Genomic DNA, 19261 nt, shown 5'->3' with positions numbered 1-19261 from the left:
CAATACTTGTGAGTGTGTAATAATAATTTCTAATGAACTAAGGGCCACAAATCTTGGATGCAACCATAATGAGAGCTGGTCATATTCCTATATCCTTATTTTAAATTGTTATGATTGAAGAAGATGTTGTTATAGGACAGAGTGGACTGAGACTGTTTCTTTGTTATGGACAAACCAAATCATTAATCCATATACATTACATACAGGGCGAGTTTCCTCACAGTCTTTTAAAAACAGACTTTTTAGGCCTGGAGGAAATTTGACTGGTGTACTTGAATAATATTTGAATAATATTTGAATATGACATCACCAGTTTTCCAAGAGAAAAGAAAATAACAGCAGCAATGTTTTGCACAGCATGTTCATTTGGTTGAAACGACTAATTTCTGATTATAATTGTTCCAGAAGAAAAAGAAAAGAAAAGAAAAGAAAAGAAAAGAAAAGAAAAGAAAAGAAAGACAAATATGGAAAAAGGCCCAGGACCTCAGGACATGGCACCACCCTATCCAGGACCCCCTGGTAACTACGGAGGCATGAATGTGGCTCCTCAACCAGGCTTCCAAGCTCCCCCATACCCTGCCCAGAGTGGATATCCAGCCCAGCCAGGAGTCCAGCCTGTTCCAGGTGTCTATCCTGCTCCCTATCAGGGAGGTGAGTGACAAGCCCAAACAACTCAGCCCAAATCGCTTTCTATACTGCTGACATCCAGGACAATGAATCACACCCTGCACCAACACTGGTATTACATATTTACTTTTTTATTCTGTGCTTATGGCGAATATTGTGTAGACTTGAATCCATTTTTAAAACAGACTAATGAGTTCAAATTATGACCTAACATGAAATTACATTTCTGGTTGTTTTATGATAACCGTGAGTAGGTAGGTAGCCTCACCTCCCTAAGAATTCTGTACGGCTAAGAATACAGCTTTCCCATTCACATCTCATAGATGAAGTATAGTAGACAGAATAAGGCTGACTCTTAAATAAACAGAGCATTCTATGGAAAAGGGTCCTATGTTTTTTGCGTTTTAATGTAACAGGTTTTAATGTATTCCTAAATTATTTCAATTCTGATGCTTAAAAAGCTATATTGTGCCTTGTTGCTGTTTTGGGCACTACTTGTTTGTCTTTGCATCATTACAAGGGGAAAAGAATGATTAGCCTGACACACCTTATCTAAACAAACCAGCTCCCTGAAACGTAATGGTGAGAGAGGGAGAGAGACAGAGGACAGGAAGACAGAGAGACAGGAAGACAGAGAGACAGAGACACAGAAAGAAAGAAAGAAAGAAAGAAAGAAAGAAAGGAAGGAAGAAAGAAAGAATGACAGAAAGATCACGGTACCACCACCTCTCATTTGTAACAGTTTATACAGCAACACACTATATGTGTGTCTACATCAGTGTGTGAATGTGTTAAAATGTGTGTGTGTGTGTGTGTGTGTGTGTGTGTGTTTTTCCTCAGCGGTACAAACCACAGTACTGGTCCAGCCCACTTCACTGGCTGATGTGGGAGGTCAGGCCGTTTGCCCCCACTGCCAGCAGCAGGTCATCAGTGTGACTGAGCCCGAGCCTGGCCTACTCACCTGGCTCATTTGTGGGGGACTTGGCATCATTGGGTGAATAAATGTCCCATGTCACTTGCCTTCAGGGAAATTACAGCCCTTTAATGTGTTTTTGTCAGTAATACTGCAGGGAACTGGATGCATGTCCGAGTGGATATTTAATGGTAAAAACCAGGGTAGACAATCAGCATCGAGAAAACAGCACACACTACGAAACAGACAGGGAACACAGAACTATGCACAAGTATTATCAGGAACATTCTGGTAGATACTAGGCTCAGAAACCCAAGATAGCAAGTTAAGACTTTGCAAAGACAGAGCACTGACTGGTAAGACAGAGCACTGACTAGTAAACAAAGGAGGGTAGGGAGTACAGAGGGGTGACAGTATTCTAATCTAAGTACATATTCAGGTTAAGGCATGTGAGAAGGTCAAGGCCCAAAGATCATAGGTCATATTTATTTGATTTTATCTTTGACATTTTATTAACATATGAGTCAAAAGAAGATTGAAGGTTAGACTGAAGACTCAGGGCTAAAACTTCATAGAGGACTAAAATCTAATGATAGATCTCAATAGCAGAATGAACCGTGTCAGGCTGGACTCTGGGTTGCATTCCTGTTTTGAGCAATAGCTGCTCCCAAAGTGTTGAAAATGCATTAATTGCTGCTTTTGTAATACAGATGAGTAACACTGACATGCCAGTAAAACGTGTTTCACTGAACAGAGTTGGCAAAGGGGAGACACAGAGACTGTAATGAATGAGAGCTTAACAAATGAGACAGACAGACAGGCAGACAGACAGACAGACAGATAGAGGGAGAGGGAGGGAGAGAGGGAGGGAGAGAGAGAGAGAGAGAGAGAGACAGACAGAGAGAAAGAGAGAGAGAGAGAGAGAGAGAGAGAGAGAGAGAGAGAGAGAGCGATCAGTTTACTTAAACGTTTACTGTAACTTTGGTGTCTAAACCCATTAACCTGAGGTTTAACATTCTCTCCTGTGTGTGCGTGTGTGTGTGTGTGTGTGTGCGCGCGTGTGCGTGTGTGTGTGTGTGTGTGTGTGTGTGTGTCTAGGTGCTGGCCCTGCTGTCTGATTCCTTTCTGTGTAGATTCATGCAAAGATGTGCACCACCGCTGTCCCAACTGCCAAAACCTTCTTTACATTTACAAACGTCTCTAAGCTGCTACAGCTAACTCTTGTCCACTCAGGGAATCCCTGTGTCAAAGGGACTTCACAAAACATCTTGCCAATATTTCAGATTTTTGAAAAGACTTGCAAATTTTTCACCACGTGTTGTCTATTTCAATTTTCCAAAATCATTTCATGTAGAACGCTAAAGATGTGTCCACATCATGTTTCCTCTCCTTTGATACAGGAAGAATCAAACCTAAAAGATCATTATCCTAAATCGTAATCTTGAATTTAGAGGATAAATATGAACTTTTTCTGTAAGGCTTAACCGGGTTTCTTTGATAGTGATCAAATAGAAACAAAAATACATGTGATATGTGAATATATGTGATATGTAATATGTGAAACATAACAGCAGAACTGTATGGACTAGTACATATAGACTGAAATATGTGTAGTATCATAGAGAGCATTAACATATCTGCAAAGACCACTGCCTGTGACCTTAGCCAATTACTCATTTAACAGATATGTACTATGGATGTTTAAATATGGATACAACATTTCCTTTACTGTGATTCTCAGAGAACTGTTGGCAATAAGTCAAATTGATTTAGAACTTTCATTTTGTTTCACTTTAGTCTGAAATAATTTTAAGAAAGAAAAAATGATTTTAGCTGATTGTGATTTGAATGTGTAATAAAGTGAGGTTGTGCAATAGCAGAGAGAAAGAGAGGGTTTGAGGAGAACAGAAAAAAAATGAATGTTGGTTTAGTCTAATGTTGGAATGAGCACTGTGGAATATTTCACCAGATCTGGAGATACTGTTTAGAACTGAGTAAAACTACAGAAACAAGAACACAAAACCAAACTATTTTGTTTTGTTTTTCTTTGCTGATCCTCCTAAAGCTCCTTTATGAATCCTGAATATGTTTGTCTGGTCAGCTGTAAAAACAAAAATGCACCTCACATACTGAGCATTTAATGAAATTTTTTCCCTTCCGTTTCCCCCTCTGTTCATAAGAGATCCCAAACAGGTTAGAATGTAATAATATTAAGCACCGTGTTACGTCCCCGGTGTAGTGTGGTATCTAGGGGTATGTTATCTTCTAGGGGTTATCTTTGTCATGACATAATGCTTTAGCCCTAAATGATTGTCCAACAAAAGGAATTACGTCAATCTGTTACATAAATCATATCATACCACAATTCAGAAAGACATTTCCATATTCCGCTTGACATCATAAACTAGACATGAACTGTGATGATTGCTTAAGATTTCTGTTATGACAGCCATGCAACAGTGGCATCCTTACCTCAGGGTGAAGTTTAGTTAAGGTGTGGCCTAAAAAATTATACGACTAGAGCCCCTTGGCGAGTAATTTCGTGTGTGTACATTTGAGACATCCGAGCCTTTGTTCTGTGCGTTTCAGGGACCAGTGAGGTCACCTAAAAGGACAGGTCTACCAACCCGCTGAGAGAAATGAATTGGATCGCTTCTCTAAAACCTCATCAGTTAATTTTAGATCTCAAGGAACAGAATCGTTTTAAAATAGAGCCATGACTAAGCCATCGCACATCCAAGGCGTAGATTAAACCATGATATTCCTCACCGCTTACAATCAGGAATACTTAAAATTCTCTACGATTAAATGCCTCAATGGTGTTGATAGTTTTCACCACTGTACCCATCACATCACCTGGCTTTGTCACTTAGGCACACGGTGCATGCTGGTGTGTAGTACAGAACAATATCACAGCCTGACCTCCAGACTAATGAACTTTACTGAATATCCTGGAAGCCATCCTGTTCTGCTCGCGTGTCGTGGGTGGAGCTCCATTTGTGGCGATTCCCCATAATGTGACCCGTAGGAAGTTCATGTTTTCGATGGGACTGATCCTGCATCAGAAATGACCTCTCATAACGTCTCTTTGTGTTATATTCCTCCATTACAGCAACTGATTCCTGGCAAACTGAACGGATAACGGGCAAACTGGCTTGAAAAACTGTTCCTTTTGGTGGTATGGCTTGAGTCCGAAAGCTTGTTAACCTTAATGTATAGAATGTACAGTATATAACTCAGTAATAGATGTGATTTTACATAATGGCAGCACCTAGTGTTCAAAATAGGATATTTATTTAACTCTGTAAATGACGGGCAAAGTGTACATAAGTTTAGGTATATTATTAAAATAACTTATAGGACACTGGCCATTTAAATAATGCGATGGATGGTCCAAAGGCAATAGTTTGGTCAGACACCCCCTAGAACCATATAATGTAATAATTTCCCTATAATGTAATAACTCCCAATAATGTTACCAAAATCTCTTCTTAACTCCATCAAAAATGTAATAAAACTTGATAATGTAATAGCTTCCCAATAATGTAATAAAATGTCTTAACCAGCAATATAATAATCTCCATACCAATAATGTACCAATAATTGCCTAGCACAAACACAAGCAAATGTACTCTGCACTTTACCTAACATTGGGGGTATTCCAGAGAGCAGGTTTAGTGAAAACTCTGAGTTAGTTAACTTAGATTAAGTCGTAAACCCCCTAATAGAACAGCCCTAAGGCTTTGTTTTGCTAGGAGAATGAAGCCATAAGGCTCTTCTATGAGGAGGTTTACTACTTGCTCTGAATTAACTAACTCAGAGTTTTCACTAAACTCACTCTCTGGAATTATCCCCATTATGTTTCTGGCTGTGGTGACTTTAACTGCTGGAGCTCAATAAAGTTCACAGTACATTTGCGTCTGTTTGTGGCCACTTCTATACATGGAACAATTATTATTATCCTGGATTTACACTGATCCACCACTGGTTCATCACCATTCTCTGCAACTCCACAGAGCAGACGTAGCAGCTCAACATGTACAGGGGTTCTTTTTAACCCTGTTCAAATGTGGCATATGATTTTTCTCCCTCTTTGACAACATTTATTAGACAAATCTTTTTAGAAGAGTCTTTTTTTGAGTTCTAGGGGTTTTTCCTTTTTTTTTTTTTTTTTTATAAGGGGTGTTCTGAAGGTGAATATTACCCAGGGTGTTCTTAACATCACATTCGGTGCTAAAATCAGCTTTTTCGAAAATAAAAATTAAAAAAGAAAAAAAAATCTTTGCCAATAACACACGGTGCTGAAATTGTCCAAAACACCAGTGCCAGAATACACATCTTGACAATATATGTCAGCATTTGAACTGTTTCCAAGCTAACGCTATTTTAGAAACGACTTAAAAACAATACTTTTAGAGATACATCAAGAATGATTACAGCCACAAGTAAAGTTAAATGAATAAAAACCTTAAGGCCATCCCTTGGTCTTACCAATACTGAAACAGGCAGATAACACAAAGTAATTTACTGCTGATGACAAACAGTCAGGTGATAAAAGTCATGGAACATTACTGTCTTTATAATCCTCACATACACGCACACACACACACGCACACACTTTATCTTTTTCAGTTTAGCATAACAGGTCTGAACCGCTCACTGTATCGCTAAGGTAAGACAAATATTCTTTGACAAAACTCTCTTTATTAGAGGAAGGAAACTACTGAGTGTTTCAGTAATTTGAACTTAAATATGTTTAGGAGTGAAAGGCTGTGGTAACATGGGTTAGTACATTAGTCTACAGTAGTGAGAACTGGCATGTATGACTCTACGCTCAGAGCTCTGAGGAGTGGAGGAACACGTGTTAACTGAAGTGATCTGTGTTTTTTGAAGTTTCTCTATAGGTTGCTACAGTGTAAATGGCTCCTGATAGCTGTGGTTTCCAAAACTGTTTTTTGGTCTCTGCTGTCTCTAAATGAATACTTGGGTTTCCCTTCAAATTTCCTTGTAATCTAACACGAACCTAATAACTCAGGAGATATTACAATATATGTGTTGCTCAAAATAATGTCAGGAATTCCTGTCTGTTTTTAAAACTCACATATTTGATGTACGGTATGTTTCCTATCACTGTCACTAAGCCAATTATATAATGTATTTTGTTGAACATCCTGGAAACCTTTCAGTTATGAATCCATGAGCAATGTTTTGATAAATTTGTGTGTTGTATGCAGTTCATAAAGTCAGAAAACCCTTTTGGAGATTGTTGCTATAGTGAGGAATATTGCTATTTGTTTAGCACTGGAGCCAAGCTCAAACTTTGCACCAGGAAGTAGTGTCTATTTAAATTCAATCAAATGTGTGGTTGTGTACTTGTGAACACTGTTTAAGTCGTGCATCTCTAATTTGTTTAAACTGTGACAAATAATGTGCCACATTGCTAGGGGAAAAAATGACTTTCATTCTCTCTGAATGAAACTGTGGGACAACAGTCTGACCAATCATGTCCTGCTGAGGGCTAACACTAATACACATCACAGAAAGCAAGAAACAGTGGAGTTTCCCAAGATAAATGTGGTAATATGCTGATAATATAGTAATAGGCAATTATATGTATTAGTTTGTTTGTTTGTTTTAAACAGCCATCAGTTGCATTTTGTGGTTATAGCTTATTAAGCTGAAATTTTTCATTGGTTGCAAAAACGTTGACCTGTGGTTCAAATCTGGCTTTAAAAATCACAGAGAATGCAGAATGTGTATGTGTAATTTTCTTCACGAGTTGCTCTGTCTCCAGCTAACGTCCTCTCTCCTTTATAACATTCCCTCCTCTTTAAAAGGTTTCATTTTTTAAACTGCCAAAGTCATATTTCCAGTGCCATTGCTAAAGAGCTTCTAAGGGGATGTATTCAAATGACATCAAGAAACATGAGATTTGAAAGCCTTACATTGTGTCCAGCTGAAGATGCTAAAGATACTAATGTTAGCTGATTTTAGCATGTTGAAACTCACTATCTCAGACAGTGTGATACATAAGCAGTTAGTTTAAGGTAATGTTGGGGCGGGTGGCGGATCTTTTTCTCTCTCTCAGTGAACTTGTGTGGTAATACGGCAATAGTTGTGTGGCAATAGTTGTTGTTTTTTTTTTATTACCCCAATTACATGATCTTTCCAACCCAGTTATGAACTTATCTGACTTCTCTCCTGTTTAATTACATTAAAGCTGCAAAACTGCTCCGATCAATCTGGCTCTCACAGAACTTCTATAGGTTGAACACTAACACCAGAAAGCCAGTTCAGGACTCTATAATTCAGCAGTGTTATTGGTTTGGATTAGGGTTGTACACCACATGTCCTAAGACAACTCTGTAAGATAGACTGGACTATACATACATACATCCTGCCACTCCCTTGTCCATGATTACTCCATATTCACAGGAAAGGTTTTACCTCGTTCTGATAAGCAAGACCATGACCCTGTTTTCTCCATTCAGATAAGGCCAGAGGACTCTGACTCAGGCTTGGTGTAAAAGTTCTGTGGAATCGTGATTAGCCGAGGCTGTGAATATAGTAGTTTGTTGACCTAGAGTCGGAATAGTTCTGACTGTGTCATCCGAGGCAAAATTTCCGTCTTGCTAAGGGACATAAATCTAGGATACAACTGGAACGAGGACAAGTTATATTCGTTTATCTTTATGGTAAATGTTACACTGTAAAAAAAAAAAGTCCGTGAAATCAACAGTGAAGTACTGTAAAATCATGACAGCAAAAAACTGTAAATAGAAAAACAATGAAGCAGTGTTTAATTTACAGTATACTATAGTAAAATACTGAACCAAACACAATTGTTCATTTTTAAGTAAGAATATGTTAAAAGAAGGATATTTCTTTGTAGAATTTACAGATTACTATAGTTTAAACACTGAACAACTGTAATACTAAAAACAGTCCAATGCAGTTAAAATTACAACAGGACAGTTTTAAAATAATGTTTTGGGTTTTTTTTCAGGTAGATTCTTTTATACAGAAACAAACTGTATTGCATTTTACAATTTCATATGTTGCACTTTATAGATAGGAATATGTACAAATAGGCCTAGAGTAAAATTATGTTAAGATGAAGACTGTACTCAGGACTGACACACCTGATTGCACTGATCAATTAATTATCAAGCCCTTGATTAACGCTGATTAACTGTGATAATAAAGAGTTAAAACAAAGAGGTGCAGGACAGAGGGTTCTCTGGACTGACGTTGAGAACCACTGGTCTGCAAAACACAGGTTACACCTGCACTTTCCTATTTAAAGGCTCTTGGACTTACCGGTTTAAATTGTAATTTTTTGTAAATTACAACAGTTTTAAACTGTAAAATTTACAGGTTGTTCTGTAAAGTTGTTTACGTTTTTACTATATTTTTTACAGAATTATTCTGGCATCCATAAAAACAACGGATGGTTTTTACAGTGTTCATTTGAAAAAGGATGTTGTATTAGGGCGCAGTGGACTGACATTAGTCATTGCTTACAGACAAAAAAGCCGTTAATCCATATATATACATTTAGAGCAAGTATTTTTTAGTCTTTTAAAAACTGACTTTAGGCCAGGAGGAAATTTGACTGGTGTACTTGATTAATATTTGAATGATGTTTAGACGATACATGTGATCGTTTGTCGCTGACAAAGTGACTTGTGATGAAAATTTACAAGTTTGTCAACTTCCCTGACACTAATCACTGACTTCTTTATTGTTCCAGAGGAAAAATTAAAGAAACACAAATATGGAGAAAGGCTTAGGACCCCATGATGCACCACCCTATCCAGGACCCCCTCAACACTACAACGGTATGAATGTGGCTCCTCAGCCAGGGTTCCCAGTTCCCTCATACCCTGCCCAGACTGGATATCCAGTCCAGCCAGCAGTCCAGCCAGCTGCAGGTGGCTATCCTGCTCCCCACCAGGGAGGTGAGTGACAAGCTCTTTCTATATGCCTACTGGTGACATCCAGCTATCAGAACCACGAATTACACCCTGCACCATTCCTGATATCACTTATTGATTTTTTACATATTTTTTTGGAGATAGTGTGTTGACTGATTCGCTGAATGTAAATATTGGAGAGTGCATTGCAAAAGCTGACAGGAAATGAAAATAAAGTGAAGATATCAAAGTAGTACAAATCTTTAATGTGCTCGGATGTCGCAGTGCAAAAGTCGCTGTCCTGCAGAGACTTATGTTGATTTACTGTAGTGGTGCTTCCAACCGAAGACAATTGGGCGTGGAAAGCAAGGGCTTGTTTTGAAAGGGGGCCCTCACCGATTGGACAGGGGTGCTACATTAGTAATGGACAGATCTAGAGAGCACAGTGTCAATCTTCATATGCAGTAACTATATTTGCATAACAGTCTCATAGTTATTAGTATTAAAAATTATGAAATGAACAGTAGAATACTGTAAAATATACATTTGCAGAAAGAACATTGTTACGCCCAGCCTAGGGGTACCGAGCATAACAAAAGTGACCCCCCCTTTTCCTGTACCCAGTGATGACCCGTGCCCACGAATTATAATCCAAAAAGTGATTTATTTACAGAAGTGGTAGTAAAAAGCTTCGGGGGTGAGCACGGCCAAAACGACAAACAAAACAATCTATATTTTACAAACTAAATAACCTACTTCCTGAAAATAAGAGAAAAGAAAATACAGAAAACTTCCCTGACTCCCTAACGAAAAACAGGAGAAAAGAAGATCCAACAAAAATGGCTTCCCACCCCCTACCACTACCCGAACAGTTAACACGAAAATATTTACAACTATTTTACAACCACGAAAATCACATACGCACAAATAAAGTTTTACAAACGATACAACGAATCTTTCTCGAAAACACATACAACGAATCTTTCTCGAAACACACACAACTAGTTATCAAATCGCAAATGAACGGACACGGACAAAGTGGCCAGGACAAAACGAGAGGCAACCGGCATCTGGGTGGCGCGTCTTTTTAAAACTGGCGCCGTCAACCATGGGCCAATCCTCGATCACCACCTGCAGAGTAACACATTAAAGAGACATACGGGGAAAACACAGACAGGGGAGGAAACAGCACCACACACAGGCAGGGGGAGAAAAACAACAGCACACAAAATAATACACATTTATGACTATTTATGACTCAGGGTCATAACAACATGATTTGCATACAAGACTGAAATATTACAGCAATGCAATGCTATTCATTTACAATAACACAGTAATTTACTGTTCATATCAAATTTACTGTTTATATTTCATGGCTCTGTTGCCAGTAAATTATTTCTAATATTTACATGATTTTTACAGTGTATGTTTTTGTTGTTGTTGTTTATGGTATAATTGCCTGTAATTATTTCATCGGTGTAATTGCCTATGATTATTTCCTTGGTGAAAGAAAGAAAGAAAGAAAGAGAGAAAGAAAGACAGAGTGCTGTATCTCCACTTGTCATTGAAAACAAATACACTATATACAGACACTTGTGCGTCTATGTCCATGTGTGAATGCATTATCACCAGAGCCCGACCAATATAGGATTTTTCAGACCAATACCGATTTCGATATTTGAAGATTTGAAAATCCGATAATGATATATTGGCCGATATTCCTTTTTTTTTTTTCAGAAATACTAGCGAAACGCTTTGTTTATGTGTAGTTATTTAAAAGTCCTCACCAAGACAACATGACATAAGGCAGTTTAAAAGTAAACTTGTTTTATTGTCATAAATAATTCTTTGAACAAAAGCACAACAAAATATATTAAATTTTTGATAAACAATGCAGTAAACTGATACAGTGAGCTAGAGTAAACGCTGCTGTTGAAAGCATCTAATACTACATGACTGTAGTCATGTCATATCGAGGACTTGTGACTTTGGGATTTCACACTACACAACTTTGTTTGGCTACTAAGTCATGTTAGATACTATTTCAGTTCACTTTTTTTTACGCCTCCCTTCTGGCTTAATAATTTCCAGAATGTAACTACCGACATGCGAGTTGCATATATATACCATTGCTTCATTTAGGCAGAATAAGTTAAACGCTACAGTTTAATCGCTCATTAACATTACCAGTCTTCCACTGATAAACATGGCATTAGCTAGCTTTGTGGGTAACCTGTTGGCAGAGAAATTTTAGAAGTGACGAGGGAGAAATGATAGGACCGTTGTTTGTTTACTCGTTACAACTGCCACGCTATTTCATAAATAAACCATAAATAAATCAAGTTTGTCAACAGCTTAATCTACAACGCTCAACTACCGTTAAACGTAATTTTGATGTTTGACTGCCTGTACCGGCTTTCACGTTCCTGTGGCAAAACCAGGAATGGCTGACTTGAATGTCAACATGGTTGAAGGATCCATCTTCCATCTCTTTTTTAATAGTCATTTATCGTCCATTATAAATGCCGATACCGATTTATCTGCAATCAGCTCATATCGGCCGATAATATCGGCATGCCGATTTATCCGTCGGGCTCTAATTATCACCAAAGTTACAGTGTTTTTAAGAGAATGTGGTAACATAATGGTTACAATGTGTGTGTGTGTGTGTGTGTTTCCTAAGCTATAGCCACCACAATTGTGGTCCAACCCCCTGCACTGACTGATGTGTCAGGCCAGACCTTTTGCCCCCACTGCCGGCAGCAGATCTTGACTTTGACTGAGCACCAGAATGGTCTACTCACCTGGCTCGCCTGTGCTACACTTGGCATCTTCCTGTAAATACATTTCCTGTTCTACCCATCTCCTAAGAAGCTACTCCCTTTTCATGTGTATTTTAATCTACATCAGTGTTCAGCCTAGGTGAAGGTTAAATGAGAAAGATGAGGCACTTGTGTTCGAGCAGGTTTTAGAGCACATTAATATTATGTATGATATTTTTTTAATGTACAAGTTGACCCAAGAAGGAGATTAGAATGAAGGGTCGGGGCTAAGACTTCATACAGGAGTAAAGGCTAATGATAACAGTAACAGAATGAACAGTGTCAGGTTGGACTTTGTGTTACATTCCTGTTTTCAAAGTGCAGTGTCCTAAAATCATTTACTGCTGCTTTTGTAAGAAAAATGAATAATTTTGTCGTGCCAGTAAAACACTCTAACCTGAACTGATTTGGCAGAGGAGGAGAAAAGCAGAGTGTGTTAACGTGAATGAGAGAGAGAGAGAGAGGGAGAGATATAGACAGAGAGAGAGAGAGAGAGAGAGAGATAGACAGAGAGAGAAAATGAGAGAGAGAGAGAGAAAGAGATAGACAGAGAGAGAAAATGAGAGGGAGAGAGAAAGAGATAGAGAGAGAAAATGAGAGGGAGAGAAGAGATGTGAGTTTATTTTATTATATTCTGTAACTTTGGTGTGTAAACCTGTTACTCAGAGTGTTAAACATTCTCTCCTGTGTGTGTGTGTGTGTGTGTGTGTGTGTGTGTGTGTGTGTGTGTGTGTGTGTGTAGGTGCTGGCCCTGCTGCCTGATTCCTTTCTGTGTAGACTCGTGCAAAGATGTACACCACCACTGTCCCAACTGCAACTCAACTGTTCATATATACAAACGGGCCTAGGCCATCCCACACTTCTCTTGTCTAATCAGGGGCTCTCTAAGGTTAAGGGGCTTCACAAAACACAGAAGACTCTTCAATTTTTAACCCAAAGTTGTCTATTTTTCAACATCATTTCACGTAGAAAGCTACAGATTTATCAACGTTCTGCTTCCTTTCCTCTGACTTTGGAAAAATCAAACCTAAAAATTATGCCCATGGATTAAGAGCATAAATTAAAGCATTGTATGTAAATCATAACTGAGTTTCCTTGAAAATAATCAGATGGAAAAAAAACATGATTTGAAACAACAGGAATGTACAGAAGCATAAACACAATTATATGTACATATAGACTGAAATATGTGTAGTAACATGGAGAGCATTAACATATCTACAGAGAACATTACCTGTGACCTTAGCCAATTACTCATTTAACAGATATGTACTATGGATGTTTAAATATGGATACATTTCCTTTACTGTGATTCTCAGAGAACTGTTGGCACGAAGTCAATTTGATTTAGAACTTTCATTTTGTTTCACTTTAGTCTGAAATAATTTTAAGAAAGAAAAAATGATTTTAGCTGATTGTGATTTGAATGTGTAATAAAGTGAGGTTGTGCAATAGCAGAGAGAAAGAGAGGGTTTGAGGAGAACAGAAAAAAATGAATGTTGGTTTAGTCAAGGAGAATGAGCACTGTGGAATACTTGAACAGATATAGAGAATCTGCTTAGAACTGAATAAAACTACAGAAACAAGAGCACTAAACTATTGTTTCGGTTTTCATTATTGCTTTAATGCTTCTGCATGAATCCTGAATATGTTTGTCCTTTATGAATCCTAAACATATGTGTCTGTTCAACTCTTGAAAAATGCACTTTGTGTATTTTTATTGAGTCTCTAAGGAATGTTTTCTCCCTCCAATTTGCCCTCTGTTCGTAGGTCCTAAACAGGTTAGAATGTAATAATGTTAATCACCAGCAGAGGGCATACTGTGAAAGCATAGCAGTGTCTTATTCCTGGATTAATGGTTGAACAAACTGAACTGTCCTCCTGGGAACAATTTAGTCCTTCATTTGTTTTTCTTGTAAAAGCAGTTAGCTGAAGCTGGTAGGAACAGCTCCAGTAAGACCTCATTGTCATGACAATGCTTTAGCCCTAAATGTTTGTCCAACAGAAGGTATTATGTCAACCTGTTACATCAATCATATCACACCACAATTCAGAAAGACATTACTATGTTGTGATTGACAAACTAGACAAACTGTGATGACTGCTTAAGATTTGTTATGACAATCGTGCAACAGTGGCATCCTTACCTCGGGGTGAAGTTGAGTTAAGACGCAGCCTAAAAAAAAAAAAAAAAAAAAGTGAGTTGTTGAAGAAGAAGAGGAAAGTGTAGTAATTAGGGGATGTATGCTGTGTATAGTAAATAAAACTGAACAGACAGAAACACTGAACAGATGGGATTTTTAAAAATATTTTTATTACTATTATTTTTTATGTAGTTATGATTTTATATGAGTCAAACATCTTCTAATTAAGTCATAGCTTATACCTCAAAGTCACACACCCCCTCTCCCTATGGTATTGGTGTCTTCCAAAAGCTGCAGGATGAAATCGGTTCTCAGCGGCAGGTACACATGCACACAGCGCTCTGTTGCACATCAGTGTTGGAGGACACATAGGCAACAGCACTGCACTAGCAATTGTGCCCCCCCTCCAGCATAGGAATTGAACCCAGGTCACTGAGGTGTTGGTCAAGCGCTTATCTACTCAGCTACCAGAGACCGACGGAGACATAAGTGCAGAGCTACACAAGAATTAGTTCAATAGGTTTACTACAAAATAAATTTAAAAAAATCCCAAAAGCACAATAAATCCAAGCAAAAAGACAAAAAAAAAATCCAAAACAGGGAAAAAGCAGTATGCAGGCAGAACAAGTCCAAAACAAAGTCCAAAAACAGAATCCAAAAAGCAGGCCAGAGTCAGGTGTGGAAAATCAGTCAAAATCAGGCAAACAGGTTGACAAGGGACAATCCAAAAGAGGTTATCGTGAACAAGCAGAGTCTTACCAGGCACACGATCCAAAAAAAAAAAGTCTCTCATACGTAGCATTTGCAAACACAGATAATTAGTCATAGGTCTCATTTCTCATTTCAGTGATGCATCTACAAGGCTTCAAACGGCTTGGGCTCTCTCTCTCTGATAAAAGTCACTTTCACTGGAAACTTATTCTTCTCTCTGCTCTTTCTGAGCTGGATCCTCAGGTTGGTTTGGACCAGATCCAGGTCAAATTCTCTTTTTCTGGCCATGTCTTCATGAGCTTCACATATGTAGATAGTGGGATTTTTGGCCATTCTTCCTCATAGATTTACTTTAACTCTTTCAAGTTGGTCAGTGAACAGGAATCTTCCATGCCGTGTCAGTGAAGAGATCATTTTAGAAGTCTTATGACAGATTCTCAATCGGGACTGGGATTCAAGTCCTGACTTTGGTATGACAACGCAAGGAACTTCACATCACGGTTTTGTAGAAAGTCAGAAGCCAAGTTGTGACATTTTGAAGATTAGAAAGCTGAATAGTAACAGGAGAGAAAAACAGTTTTTAAAAATTCAGAGCATTCCGTTTTAACTGAATTTCAAGCTCTCTGCTTAGCTGGGCCATCAGGACAGCTCTCGTTCATTTTCTTCATGGTAACAGTGCTTTATCACACAAGGGTTCCACCCATTCTTAGAGTGATCTCACAAACTGGATGTGTCTGAACTCAGTTTGGTGCATCATGGAAACTAACTAAATTGTGTGAGGATAACCTTTCCTTATAAAAAAATGTTTTTTAAAAGTTTCCTTTAATGTGGGAAAATATTGAATTTAGTGTGTACCATGACAGAATTGGGAAATATTCAAGGGGGCTGAACTCTTTGAACTATATGGATGCGTGTGTGTGTGTGTGTGTGTGTGTGTAGACAAAGATGAAGACAAAGTAGGCGATAAACAGATCCTTTATGAATTGGAGTACCTTCTCTAAATATCTCGACTCAACTCGTCCTCTGGCTCACTCGGATCGACTGGAATTCCAATACGTATTAGTGAATATAACTCTGAAATGGAAACTATTAGGCAGAATTTACGCACGATCTCGTTCTTACTACGTTCTTACACAGATCCGCTGCACTTCCCAATTTTCACCACCAGAGGACAGTACAATTCCTTTGAATACAATGTTACTAAACTTGTACTTATGAACTCATGTCATTCAATGGATCGCAATAAAATGTATCTAATCAGTTCGCATAGGCCTGGTTCAGTAACTGTAAAGAAATTCAAATTTTATCGACAGTGGTTGTAATCTTGAAGACATGCTTGTTATCTACCTGACACTGAATTGCATTCTTTCTCAAACTAGCCTCTGATTTATAATTTCTCAGTGATGCACTAATTTCGTAAACTATATTAGATTCTGTGTCATCCACTTCATATTGTGCTTTCAGAACAAATAACAGAATATGTAGACTATATAATAATGAAGAGTGTCATTATTGCGTTGATCAGGTAGCCCCTGGAACTGAACAAAACTGCATATTTCTCCCGATTCAATCTGGCCTCAGTGTGTCCCTTAGGAAAACACGTCAAGTGGGGTGACGAATAAAATCTGGCATCTAATTTGGAATACAACACCACACGGCATTCAGGACTCAAACCTTAATCGTAGCTGTTTACACAGAACACTCGATTCGCTAATTTTGCTTTCGTTTCTGAAGTGCAGTTAAGCGCCAGTAATTAAGCTCTGCGGTCTATCAGCAGATGTTTGCGTGAACGTGTTTTGCTAGCTGTAGTCCAGACTGAGTTGTGAGCGCCTCGTGAGTCGAGCAACACTTCTATTGTCGCCCTTAACTCTTACGGGCGGAGGGTACAGAGGGTGGGTAATTTACAGCTGTTCACTTCGACGAGTCGTCCTCTTGACAGCTTGTAACTTTTCTCATTGCGTCGGGGTATTTTTGCTTCAGTTTTTTGCTAACAATGAAACGAGAACAGCATCACTTTTGAAAACACTGTATTGCATCAAATAGAGGAGGAGGGTTAAGTAGCCTGGCAGAACTAAAGAACCAATTCCAAGCTACATTAAAGGGGTAAGTATAGAATTCTTCGTGTTTTTCTTGAAGGAGGTTATTAACTCGCTCAATAAAACCTGACTTTGTTATAATTAATTATTTGGCGATCAGCGATGGATTGGAACTCCCTGTCAAGTCTCGTTCAGGCTTGGACATGCAGAATGAATGAGAATTTTTGCGTCCTGTAGCGACTGCACCTTTGATTGATTAAGACAACATATGACTCCCTGAGAATGAATTAATGCACAAATTGTTGACATATGAACACCGATTTCCTCGCACAGTCGTGCATTTATTTACCGACAGCCGACATTTGGACTGACTTTAAAAAACGAAAACATTTGCCTCTTGTCGCTGCGCACATTAACAAGAGCGCGCGTACCTCAAATACGAATAGTCCTTACAAACTGAAACGGCTAATTGACCAAAGTTCAGACATTTTTTTTTTTAGGAAGGACAGGTTTGCTTCAGTTGGGTCGTCTTTTCCACTTTGCTCAATTCCACCAAATATATTTTTCATTTTCACTTTGAGGAAGGGATTCGTGTTACGCATTCTGTTTTTTAGAACTAGGCAGAGGCAGCGGTACAGCTGCGAGTAGCACTCAGGAGTGTAATACAGAAAAGAGACCTGTCAGGGTGAGGAAGGGAAAGGACTCTTACAGCAACCGCAACAGGGGACGAGTGTGTGTGTGTGTGTGTGTGTGTGTGTGTGTCGGCGCTAGAGAAACAACGTTTTCTCACAACTTCATCCTCTGATGGAGCGTTCAAGATAGGCATTTTAAAGAGCTGCTCAGATTATGAGCGTGTAGGCTACAGTGTCAATCACGTTGTATGGCGTAGTTTGTTTTTCCCAGTACATGTCAAGTTAAGCTAAGCGTAATGATAACAGCAGGAAACGGATAATTTAAAAGTACGTCTGTACCATCCTGACACTTTCTCAACATCAGTTCTCTCCGTTGCTCTGTAAAGCGCTGAGGTAAGGGCGGGCGCCTAATTGCCATGGACACAAGTTCTCAACTATGTTTTTTTAAAATTTATTTTTTAAATGTATTTAAGATTGTAACAGTTAGTGGACCATGAAGTTTTCCTGTAAAAAAAAAATGGTCTTCTGTGACCCTGTCTGTCCCAGTCTCGAAATTACTGTGAGGTTCTTGTACATATCACCGTCTGGTTCACATCCCACAGCATGGGCAGTGGTTGTCAGGTTCAGTTCCTCTAAGCATGGGTCATTTCCTCCTCCTCCTCCTCCTCCTGCTCCTCCTCTGCACTGCCCTCAATGCCTCTAACATTAGAATTTACACTAATGGACCAAAATAAGCTAGGCACTGTGGCCTCTGCCTGTCTGTGCATAAATGCTCCTGAAAGAGCATGGTTTGTACAGTCAGACTGCATGATCAGATGTTCATCTGTTCAGGTTGTTGATTGTCTTTGCTGTGAATTACAACACAATGTCTCTGTGACAAACTGGAGTGCATATACTGCATTTCACAGTGACCACAAAAAAAGAGAACAATTTTATTTGCTTGCTCTCTCTCTCTCTCTCCCTCTCTCTCTCACTAACACACACTCATTCTCTCACTTTCACACACTCTCTTTCTCATTCTCACACACTCCTTCTCTCACTCTGTCAGTTTTTTTTTACTTTCTTGCTCCTTCTCTTTAGTTACACCCTTAAAAAAACATTTGTACCCATCAGACCTAGGAGTGAAGGATGCAGTGATGCACTAAAGATCAGCAGTTACATCCAGTTTCGTGTGAAGTTCAACGATGACTGATACAGAGAACTCAGATACAGGCTGTGCATTCTGTTACGGCAGGAGATGCACCAGAAATCACTTACAAAAGGTGTCTCCTTTAGCAAGAAACCCTAAGGCAGTTGTTCTGTGTACAGTGCCATTTGTACGTGTATGTGTGTGTGTGTGTGTGTGTGTGTGTGTGTGTTGGTGGGGGGGGGGGTCTGTCTGTCTGCCTGTCTGTCTCTCTGTCCCACGGGATGCAGACTCCTTCACGCACACTTTATAGGAATATGATTTGTTTTGG

At 38.8% G+C, this 19261-nt stretch overlaps 3 protein-coding genes across 3 annotated transcripts in view; all 3 read left to right on the top strand.

Moving 5' to 3' along the window:
- The first annotated feature begins 464 nt into the window (after window positions 1-464).
- Window positions 465-2827, top strand: LOC115826914 (cell death-inducing p53-target protein 1 homolog). The gene is made up of 3 exons (XM_030790862.1): window positions 465-651; window positions 1468-1621; window positions 2639-2827. Exons 1-3 carry the CDS (start codon window positions 465-467, stop codon window positions 2742-2744), a joined length of 447 nt encoding a protein of 148 aa, XP_030646722.1. The 3' UTR covers window positions 2745-2827.
- A 6490-nt stretch (window positions 2828-9317) lies between these two features.
- LOC115826707 (lipopolysaccharide-induced tumor necrosis factor-alpha factor homolog) lies at window positions 9318-13129 on the top strand. Its single transcript, XM_030790591.1, has 3 exons — window positions 9318-9501; window positions 12143-12296; window positions 13024-13129. Exons 1-3 carry the CDS (start codon window positions 9318-9320, stop codon window positions 13127-13129), a joined length of 444 nt encoding a protein of 147 aa, XP_030646451.1.
- Window positions 13130-17182: 4053 nt separating this feature from the next.
- cpne2 (copine II) overlaps window positions 17183-19261 on the top strand; it is a 30478-nt gene continuing 28399 nt past the window's right edge. The window contains exon 1 of the mRNA XM_030789882.1: window positions 17183-17239. The gene's annotated coding sequence lies outside the window, so the exon portion shown is untranslated. The remainder of the gene's footprint in view (window positions 17240-19261) is intronic.

This window comes from Chanos chanos, chromosome 13, assembly GCF_902362185.1.
Source record: "Chanos chanos chromosome 13, fChaCha1.1, whole genome shotgun sequence".
Classification (NCBI taxonomy): Eukaryota; Metazoa; Chordata; class Actinopteri; order Gonorynchiformes; family Chanidae; genus Chanos; species Chanos chanos.
Note: the sequence above shows the minus strand (reverse complement) of the source record. Positions and strands in the feature narration are given on the sequence as shown.